General features: G+C 47.7%; 1 protein-coding gene across 23 annotated transcripts in view; it reads right to left on the reverse strand.

Annotated features, from left to right (window-relative positions):
• The window catches only part of LOC101945432 (uncharacterized), a 102790-nt gene extending 94413 nt beyond the window's left edge, over positions 1 to 8377 (reverse strand). For 4 of the 23 annotated variants that reach the window (XM_065590430.1, XM_065590424.1, XM_065590429.1 and 1 more), the window contains exons 1-2: positions 8022 to 8357; positions 4766 to 4874 (exon numbers count right to left, since the gene is read on the reverse strand). Coding sequence is in view for 10 of the 23 variants with exons in the window: in XM_065590425.1 (XP_065446497.1) it covers positions 4766 to 4849 (84 nt within the window). In the remaining 13 variants the exon portion in view is untranslated. Of the gene's footprint in view, positions 1 to 4765; positions 4875 to 8021 lie in introns of those variants that run through there. The other 19 variants (XR_010600148.1, XR_010600147.1, XM_065590431.1 and 16 more) reach the window with 13 other exon arrangements.
• Positions 8378 to 11316: the final 2939 nt, after the last annotated feature.

An 11316-nucleotide genomic window follows, 5' to 3' on the forward strand; every position in this document is an offset into this window, starting at 1 on the left:
TCAATCAGGGAACAGAAAACTATTCATCCAGTGACCAGTATATTTGCCCTCTACCAGACTCCTGTACCCCACTGGTCTGGGTCTGTCACACCACTCTGGTCATCAGTTCAAACTCTACTGCCCCGGCCTCAGGTAACGGACCAGGTGACCCATCCTTTACATTCCCTGGGAATTTTAAAAATCCCCTTCCTGTTTGCTCAGCCCGGCGTGGCGTGCTATCAGCGAATCTTTCCAGGTGACCATGCCTCCATGCGCCAAGCAAGCCCCAGCATGGAGCAATGGCGAGTGCTGGACCTCATCAGTGTTTGGGGGGAGGAAGCTGTACAGTTCCAGCTGCGCTCCTGCCGTAGGAATTACAATACCTTCAGGAAGGTATCAAAGGACATGATGGAAAGGGGCTATGACCGGGACACCCTGCAGTGCAGGATTAAAGTGAAGGAGCTGCGGAGTGCCTACCACAAAGCCCGTGATGCAAATGGCCGCTCGGGTGCTCCCCCCGCAACCTGCCGATTCTACAAAGAGCTGGATGCGATACTTGGGGTTAACCCCACCTCCACTCCGAGCACCACCATGGACACTTCAGAGCTGGGGGGGGGGGGGAGGAAAACAGGAGTGATGGTGGTGGGCCGGCTGGAGACACCCCGGAATCCCTGGAGCCATGCAGACAGGAGCTCTTCTCGAGCCAGGAGGAAGGTAGCCAGTCACAGCAGCCGGTACTTGGTGGAGGACAAACAGAAGAGCAGGTTCCTGGTAAGCGTTTTTGTTTTTGTTTTTTTTCGGGAAGGAATTTTTTCGGTGCCGGCTCTTTGGGAGAGGAGGGTTAGGCATGCATGCCTAGATGCGGAATAGTGCATTGATGTGGTTTATCACATTGCGGTAATCTCCTTGAATGTCTCATCCAGAACGTGTGCAATGCGCTTGCGCAGGTTTATCGGGAGAGCCACCGTGGTCCTTGTCCCAACCAGGCTAACGTGTCCACGCCACTGTGCCACGAGGGGCTGGGGGACCATTGCTGCACACAGGCAAGCTGCATATGGGCCAGGGCGGAAGCCGCATTGCAGTAGAAGACCCTCCCTTGCTTCCCAGGTCACACTCAGCAGCAAGATATTGTCCAGGACGAACTCCTGTGGAAAATGTTGGGACAGTGTAGCTGCCCCCTGAAGCTGTTGGCTCTCCCCAAGGCACAGAAACCCAGAGGACAGTGCAGTTCTGAAACAATCAGTCCCCCTTACTCACCATTTTGAGGCTCCTGTGGGATGTGCATGCTGTTTCGGACAAGAAAATTATGCAATTGTGTGGACCCTGGGTGTTTTCTACTCCTTAAGTGCGGGGGAAATCATTACTCTGTCTAGTATAAACAATGCTGCCTCTTAAATGTTGCATTTTGCCTATACAGCAGCATCAACCTTGAGACCTCAGCCGTCCCTCTTATCGCCTGCTCAGAGACTGCAAAGACTCAGGAAGAGACCGCGAAAAAGCAAAGAAGACATGCTGCAAGAAGTGATGCGGCAATCTATTAAAGAGAATGAGAAACCACAGAACTGGAGGGAGAGAGAAAGCAGGATCAGCCAGGAAAACGCAGCGCACGGGCGGCAAAGCACAGAGCACCGGCAGCAAAGCACGGGTCGGCTCATAAGCATCCTGGAGCACCAAGCAGACGCTATCCAGGAGCTCGTAGCCATGCAGAAAGAGGAGCAGTACCGAAAACTGCAAACGCCACCCCCCCCCACAGCCCTTGTCCCAAAACGCTTTCCGTTGTGCCCCACTGTCACCTCCAACCCACTTTCCCCAACTTCTGTGTTCTTCATGCCACCCACTGCCTCCAACACCAGTATCTTCACCACCCAGCCCTGAAAACCACGACCCTTACCCTCTGCACTCAACCCCCATCACCATGCAGTATAGCTATCCTGAAGTGCAGCACTCACTGCACAGCACACCAGACAGGACATACGCGAATATGTGATTGTACCATTCCCCACTCCACCCCCTTGTTTCTTTTCAATAAATGGATTCTTTGGCTTTGAAAACATTCTTTATTATTGCATAAAGTAAAAGACTCCTTAGCCCAGGAAATAAACAGTCACTGCAAGTCTGCTTGTCTGCTTAGCAGACACTGATTCCTAAAGATTGGAACTACTGCACTTCACTCGCGTGCACGGCACCAGATATCACTGCTGGTTTTCAGCCTCAAATTGCTCCCTCAAGGCATCCCTAATCCTTGCAGCCCCATGTTGGGCCCCTGTAATAGCCCTGCTCTCTGGCTGTGCAAATTCAGCCTCCAGGTGTTGAACCTCGGCGGTCCATGCCTGAGTGAAGCTTTCACCCTTCCCTTCACAAATATTATGGAGGGCACAGCATACGGATATAACCGCGGGGATGCTGTTTTCGGCCAAGTCCAGCTTCCCATACAGAGATCGCCAGCGGCCCTTTAAACGGCCAAAGGCACCCGCTCAGCCTGTAGTTGAACCGTTCCTTGCTGCTGTCAAGGCTCCCTGTGTAGGGTTTCATGAGTCACGGCATTAACGGGTAAGCAGGGTCTCCAAGGATCACAATGGGCATTTCAACTTCCCCTACCATGATCTTCTGCTCTGGGAAAAAAGTCCTGGCCTGCATCTTCCTGAACAGCCAAGTGTTCTGAAAGATGCGTGCGCCATGCACCTTTCCAGGCCAGCCTGTGTTAATGTCAATGAAACGCCCACGGTGATCCACAAGCGCCTGGAGAACCATAGAGAAATACCCCTTCCGATTAACGTACTCGGATCCTAGGTGGGGCGGTGCCAGAACAGGAATGTGCGTCCCATCTATCACCTCTCCACAGTTAGGGGACCCCATTTGTGCAAAGCCATCCACTATTTCCTGCACGTTACCCTGAGTCACGGTTCTTCTGAGTAGGATGCGATTAATGGCCTTGCAAACTTGCATCAACACGATTCCAACGGTCGATTTTCCCACTCCAAACTGGTTTGCGACTGACCAGTAGCTGTTGGAGTTGCCAACTTCCAGATTGCAATAGCCACCCGCTTCTCCACTGGCAGGGCAGCTCTCAATCTCGTGTCCTTGCGCCGCAGGGTGGGGGCAAGCTCCTCACACAGTCCCAGGAAAGTGGCTTTTCTCATCCGAAAGTTCTGCAGCCACTGCTTGTCATCCCAGACTTCCATGACTATGTGATCCCACCACTCGGTGCTTATTTCCCGAGCCCAAAAGCAGCATTCCATGGTGCTGAGCATGTCCGTGAATGCTACAAGCAATTTCGTTTCGTACGCGTTACGCGGCTCGATAGCATCATCAGACTCCTCACTTTCACTGTCACTTTGGATCTTAAGGAATAGTTCGACAGCCAAATGTGACGTGCTGGCGAGATAAGTCAGCATATGCCTCAGCAGTTCGGGTTCCATTTCCCGCAGACAGATCGCGCTGCACAGAAACCGTTGAAAGATGGCGCCAAAGGTGGACAGAAACAAAGGGATTTCTGGGACGCAAAGCGATGCATCACAGGGCGTTGGGACAGGACCCAGAATACCCTGCACCCATGCCCCCTTCCCACAACCCACGGCGCCAGAATGGGAAGAGGTGCTCTGTGGGATAGCTACCCATAATGCACCGCTCCCAATAGCGCTGCACTTGCCACAAATGTGGCCACGACAGTGTGCTGGGCAGTTGTCAGTGTGGACAGACTGCAGCGCTTTCGCTACTCAGCTGCACAAAGTCAGGTTTAACTCACAGCGCCGTACATCTGCAAGTGTAGCCAAGGCCTAAGGGTATGTCTTCACTACCCGCCATTGATCCAGCAGGAATCCATTTATCGCGTCTAGTCCAGATGCAATAAATCGGCCCCCAAGTGCTCTCCCGTCGACTTCTGTACTCCACCGCAGCAGTGCTTCTATATCCTGGGAAGTTTCCCAAAATCTGGGAATTTGTGAGTAAAATGTTTTGAATGAAAATTCCCAATTTCTCAAGTTGAAACATTTTACTGACAAATTCCCAGGTTTTGGGAAATTTCCCAGGATACAGAAGCATTGTAAAAAAAACTATTTGGGAAATTTTTAGTGCTAGGTTTGGAAAAGTTGGCATCACAATACGGAAGCACTGCACTGCAGCGAGAGGCGCAGGCGGAGTCGATGGGGGAGCAGCAGCAGTTGACTCACCGTGTCACTCTGAAGACACCACAGTAAGTCGATCTAAGTACGTCGACTTCAGCTACATTATTCACGTAGCTGAAGTTGCGTAACTTAGATTGTTCCCCGACTTAGTGTAGACCAGGGCTAAGTCATGCCCAATTAATTTTGAGGAGGAAGAATGTCCAGTAAAAGACCTGCTGAGACAACTAAACTTGCTCTCTTGTGAGATCTTCAGAATTTGAACTTACTAGATAAGGCTCTGGTGCTGAAAATTAACTCCCTGTGCCGCACAGACCCAAACAATAGTCTGCATTTGATGGCAAGCAGCTAGTCAGAGAAGCAGGCAGTCAGAAGCCTACTCCTTCCTTGTTTGTTTGTTTTGTAATTTTCATCTGACCTGAACTTTGGGGAGGAGGAGGGGAGAAATATGGTCCTTAACATTAACTACACAAGAAATGGCAATACAAGTCACAATAGAAAAGAGGATTTCATCAGCTGAGCTTGTGCTAAAACACTTAGGTCTCTGTTACTGCATATCTTCTGCATGTTTTAAGTAAATAAAGACATTCTCCCAGAATGCAAATACTTCTCACGTTTTAAAGAAGTATTTCACTCACAACTTTGACATCTTTGAAAATGATTACCTCATTCCTGCAATGTGGCGGCTGATAAATATTCAGAAGAGGAGGAAATGTACTCTTCTTATAAAGCTGTAAGCTGGTTGCCATGTCCTATTACAGTTTCACTACCAGTCTGTTATGAAACAGAAGGAAAACAAAACAGTATAAATAAAGGACAATATTACTACATCTAATTATATTAGCCAATCTTCAAAGCCAACATTAAACATATTTATAAAGCTTTATATTACAAACAGATTTTATTTATCATTTAAGTAATAAGACGTCAATTTATTGGGAAATGACTTAGCAAGTAGAATACAAGTCAACTGCCTTAGTAAATTATGTTGTATTTAAAGTAAATACTAGGTAACTGAACACACTCTGAAGCATTACTTTTCCAGACAAGGATTTTTTTTTTTTTTTTTTTTTTGGATAGGACATTTCCAATTCTGAGAAATTGATTCCAGGACTTACTACTATCTTTATGGGAGATATACAGACCTTGTATCATTACTCCTGTACCTTGACTCCCATGAAAAGCCATGAATATTACCCACCCTCCACCAGCTAGCATAGTTTTACATAGAGTTATGAAATCTTTAGACCACTTCCAATTGTCTGTTTACTGAAATAATTGCCATTTTCGCCATGATTTTAAAATGGAGAAGCTGCATAGCTTTCCTTTTAAATGTGCTACCTGCCACTCTGATGCAGAGAGTAGAAAATATGGCTCATTAGGGATCAAACTCGGGAGAGGGGAGAGGAGTAGCAGTCCTGCTGCTTTCAATCCCTTCCTCACAGACACTTCCCAAACCCCTCCATCTGGTAGGAACGTTACAGCTCAGAGCAGAAGGAAGAAGGGAAACAGCCACGTTCCATAGTGTGCCTGCCTTCTCCTCAAGTCCATGAAAATTGCTGAATAGCTATCCATCTGGAACTTAATTTGGGTTTGACTAGCAGTTAACTCCTCCTCCATGGTGTGCGCATGCTCAAAGGGTGGAATTTACAAAGGTACCTAGGTGCATAAGTCTCATTTTTAGGCACCAGTGTGATTCACAAACCTCCTGCTCGGCTACCGCCTAACACTGTCGGCACAAACTCTCAACACTTAAGTTTTTCCTCTAGGCATGTGCACTGCAGCACCAGGATGCCCACCTCCTGCCTGAGCACATACACACAATGCTGCCTCATAATAGGCATCTGGATTAGGGTGACCAGACAGCAAGCCTGAAAAATCGGGACGGGGGTGGGGGGTAATAGGTGCTTATATAAGGAAAAAAAACCCAAAAATCAGGACTGTCCCTATAAAATCGAGACATCTGGTCACCCTAATCTGGATACCTGTCTCCTGCCCGTGCCCCAGAGCTATTCACAATCCAAGGTAGACATTCAGCTGCCCTAGTCATGGGCAGAGGACTGTCCAGTAGGTGGCCTCTGAGCACACCTACCAGATTGGCCTCCTCAGACAAATTCACATAAAATAGCTGTGGCATGGCAGGAGGGAAGAGGTTAGGAAGACAACCTCCTTTATAATCTTCAGTTTAGTGCATAAGGTAGTCATCCAAGATGTAGGAAATCCCCATTCAAGTCCCCACCTCTGCCTGATGGGGAAAAAGGATTTGAACAGGATCTGCCTTTGCTCAGGGAAGCATCCTATCCACCAGGTTATAGAGTGCTTTACATACTCTCTCTCTGGCCCAATTAATATTTACATATTCCATTGTTTAATTCAAGTGCCGCCACGTCAACAGCAGAGATTAAGAGACCCTCCCCCCCAAATCAGAATATCCCATAACCTTGTGGTTAGAGCACTGACCTGAGAGTTGGCTCATCCCCTTTGCCTCATGAGGATGTGGAACTTGAAGCAGGGATCCCCCAGCCTGATGAGCACCCTATCCACTAGGCAAAAGGTTATAATGGAGGTGGTCCTCCTGTTTTCTTTCATGTAACTTAGGCAGCCAAATGCCCTCTTGCCCAGTTTGTGGATCACTAGTCAAGGTACAAGGTGCCTCCATGGACTTGGGCACCTATCTCTGACTGAGGGTTGGCACTTCCCACCACCCCCTCTTACCAGGGGTCTCCCTTTGGTTAGATTAGGCAGCTAGCATGCTGGCTTCGCAGCTCACCATTCTCTGGTGCCTATTTCTCTCCCCTTTCATTGCATAGGAAGCCTAAGGGTGCCTCAGTCTTTATGGATTGCAGCATTGTCCCTGTGATTGTCTAGGCACCAAGGTGCTCAGTGTTGCAATGCCGGTATCCCTTCATGGATCTCACCCTAAACCTCTGCTCCTGCCCAATCTGTAAATTTGGAAGAAACCCACTGCTAATAGTGTGGGAGAGAGGGAGCAAACCCCACCCATTCCACTTACAAAAGTACAATTTGCAGGAAACCTCATCAATGGTAACTCAAGTCTCTCACATGGAGGCAGCATGAGCTTCCCCTCACACCCACAACAGAGTCCAGATTGCAGAAATTTATTTATTTAGAACAAAGAGACGCTCTATGGGTGATTCAAGTTTAAAGGGAAATTGTAAGGGGAGGGGGAAGGAAAGGTAAGAGGAGAGGGATGTCAATGTAGATTTCAGTTAAGCTAGAACATGGTGAGGACTAGTTTTTAAAAATATGAATAGCAGCTATGCTGCACCCCAGAGCTTGCTGCATTTCAGTGGTGCAAGAAATAATCCCACCCTATGGTTTGTGCTGTTAGATGCTTTGGGACTCTTTGAGATGAGTGGCAACATAGAAATGCAGAATCCTGGTTTCTGAAAGGCAGAATAAGTCAAACATTGTTTGATTAGCTTTTAAAATGAAGTGCAGCTTTATTCATGTGCAACACATGAAATTCAGCCAGATGCACTGTTCGGGGAGGCGACTCTAAGGAAATGCAGTGAATCAAGTGGGAATAGAAAGGACAGACGCCGCAAGGCGATCTCTCGGCTGTTTCAAACCCGCCCGTTTAGCACCACCATGTAGCTGCAATAAGCCTATTAATGGGGATTGGAGGCGGGTGCATGTTGGTATCAGACCCCGCAGAGCAGAAACAGCTTCCCTGATAAATAGTCGTGTCCTGGCCGCGACCCAGCTTGGGAGACTTGGCCACAGAAGCACCGTCCCGTCCCCACTCCTCTGGGGCTGGACATAGGAGCCCACCCCCCGATTGCCCACGCACGTGTGGGAGACAGCCCCACTCCCGCGGGACTCGGCCTCCCCAGCGCGGTTATTCCGTGGCAGGGCTCGCGCTAGCCCCCGCCCTGCCCTGCCGGGGGGGGCACTTACCGCTTGCGAGGTGGCCCTGGGCGCAGTGAGACGAGCCGCTCCCGGGTCCTCCTAGCGCCAGCCGCCGTCCCTCGCAGCGCCCCTGGCTCTGCCCAGCCCCCGCGCCGCGGGACAAGCGGGAGCCGCCAGACACCGTTCGGCTGCGCCAGACGGAGCGCGGCCCTGCGGCAAGGGAAGAAACCTCGGGCAGTATTGGGCAATGGGGGCGGCAGCAGCAGCCACGCGAGCGATCCGGCGGCTTCCGCCCTGCACGCTAAATAAGCCGTGCAGCGATCAGCGGCATAGGTGTGTGGGGTGCGTGCAGGCTTTTTCTGCTTTGGGGGCACGTGTTGTTGATTATGCACTTGAGCTGGGCACCAGGTTGGAAAAGCAAACATGCAGACTGGCGGTAATGAGTGAAATGAAGAAATCAGGGTGGGGTCACATTTCGTGCACACAGAATCATAGAAGATTAGGGTTGGAAGGCACCTCAGGAGGTCATCTAGTCCAACCCCCTGCTCAAAGCAGGACCAACACCAACTAAATCATCCCAGCCAGGGCTTTGTCAAGCCGGGCCTTAAAAACCTCTAAGGATGGAGATTCCACCAGCTCCCTAGGGAACCCATTCCAGTGCTTCACCACCCTCCTTCTGAAATAGTTTTTCCTAATATCCAACCTAGACCTCCCCCACTGCAATTTGAGACCATTGCTTCTTATTCTATCATCTGCCACCCCTGAGAACAGCTGAGCTCCATCCTCTTTGGCGCCCCCCTTCAGGTAGTTGAAGGCTGCTATCAAATCCCACCTCACTCTTTTGCAAACATCGCATGCCGTGACATCATGCAATGAAGCCTTACGTCAACTGAAATGGAAATCAAGAAAATATGAGGCATTTGATTAATTACCATTGATCTATCATGGATCTGGACCACAGCTTAAGAATCTACTGGGTCAGGTCAGAGCAAGGGTCCAGCCAACCAGGGATGTGTGTACAAGGGGGGACAGGCAGGGGCACACAAGCTCCTCTTGCCTCAGGGCCACAGGGGAGAGAGAGAGTGAGCTCTTCCGGCCCACTCTCCCCTGCAGCCAGGGGAGCTGAGCTCCCCCTGTGGCCAAGGGAACTGTTCCCTCCCCGCCCGCCTGCCCTCTTTTGCTATAATGAATCCCTGGCTATAATGGCTAAATGGCTTGTATCCCCAGGACTTTATTATATTAAATTAAATATTAAATTAAATTAATGGAGATATCCCATCTCCTAGAACTGGAAGGGACCTTGAAAGGTCATCGAGTCCAGCCCCCTGCCTTCACTAGCAGGACCAAGTACTGATTTTGCCCTAGATCCCCAAGTGGCCCCCTCAAGGATTGAACTCACAACCCTGGGTTTAGCAGGCCAATGCTCAAACCACCGAGCTATCCCTCCCCCCAGGGAGGGTGTACTGTACTTCCTCATAACATCATGTATTTAACATACCTCTCCAAAAGCAGTCAAATTTAAATGCCTGTGCAGGCCCCTGTGTATCCAGCCCAGTATCTTGTCTTCTTCTGACAGTGGCTGGTGCCAGATAACTCAGGGAGTGAACAGAACAGGATCCATCCCCAGTTTTCCAGTCGCAGCTTCTGGCAGTCAGAGTTTAGGGACACTTGGGGCATGTGGTTGCATCCCTGACCATCTTGGCTAATAGTTACAGTATTCCCATAGCCGTTGTTAACATCTAGCAGCGATGTGACTTGTTTTGTTGACAGTGTTCTTGTTGCTATCTTTCTCAATCAACTGGTTTATGATCTTTGAATAGGTATGTGCCATTTTGCAATTTACCATTCTTTTACTTAGGAAACTCAATAGTGCAAACATTTACTCACTTGCATATGATATATTTTTGCAAGATTGTGGTTAAAGACCCAAATCCTGCAACCCTTGTGCACTTATCAGTGGAACTACTCAACAGGAGTAAAATTAGTTACATGCACATTTGCAGAACAGGGGCTGTGGATTTCAAAATAAAAAAAAATGCTAAAATATTAATTAAAATTGGGGTGGGCAGTTTCTTGTATTAATTATAATTAAGGTTACAGTGCTCCCTTGCCTTGAAAGTTGGTTATTTTATGAAAATCATTACTCATATTCAACCTACCGGTACATGTAATATTTACCAGTTAAATTAAAAACAAAACTGAAAGCAGTTTGGTCCAAATTTCTGCCAAATTATACTTTTCAATTCAGAAAATGTTCTTTCATTCAACACAGGAAAAGCTATATGCTGAAAAACTGTATTGGACCCATCTGAAGGTGTATTACTTAATTTCTCAGTAACAAATTTGGGAGTGTAATTCAGACAAAGTTGAAAATATTTAAAAATTGAAATGTCATAAGTGTTTAACATGTTCTTTTCTGTACTTATTTTAAAAAACACTTTCAAATGTCTTTGGGGGTAGCTCTCGCTTCTGTAGTTAATTTAGCACATAGACCCACATGGCTGTAACAAAAGCCTCGCTGTCCTTACCTGTATATAAAAGGCTATCCCTGTATGATGATGCAAACCTTGGTGCCTCATGGTGGCCAGTTCCAAGAAGTTTACATCGGGTTGGTGAGGCAGTCTACACAACAGAATTGTGATGGCAGGACTGATTGTACCATTGCAACTGTTATGCCAGTGCTCGCTATCTATTCTGGTGCAGTACTGACTGGAGACTGACAGGAGGGTAGACTTGCATACAGCAAATGCAATCCTAACCTATGCACTCTTTATGGCAATTGTGTGCATAGATGTTACAGGGATACTGCTAAGGATTTCATATGAGGGTTAGCACTCCTTATGGAGATACAACCTTTGACATCTGCAACAAATTGTGGAGTCCAGCATTTTGTGCAGAACTGTCTTCTCTATTGGCTTTGCAGCACAATTAAAGAATCCTGACAAGATACAATAAGAAACACTGAGCCCTGTTAAGGACAATCATTGACATTCCAAAAGTGGCTAAGTTCGGTCTAATTAACAATATTTCACTATCCATAAGTAACCAGCAAAGAAAAAATAAAACTTTGTTTGTCCCCTTTCCTCTGTTTATTTAAAGAGTGCCTAAATGTTTTTGTTTTTCTGAATTAGAAATTCAGTTCTTATCAGCCCTGGAAGACACTGTCATTACTGGAAAACTTATGCAATTATGACATCACAAAAGCCAACAGACTGAAAATAGATCAGTCAACTCTATGACTTTACTTTGATTCTGCTTATTGGAATTACACAAAGGCTCAGCAATGAATTTAGGAGAAAAGAAGTTTTGTAAATAAATAGATCTCCCTTCTCTCCTTCCCCCC

This window comes from Chrysemys picta, chromosome 3 (genome assembly GCF_011386835.1).
Source record: "Chrysemys picta bellii isolate R12L10 chromosome 3, ASM1138683v2, whole genome shotgun sequence".
Classification (NCBI taxonomy): domain Eukaryota; kingdom Metazoa; phylum Chordata; order Testudines; family Emydidae; genus Chrysemys; species Chrysemys picta.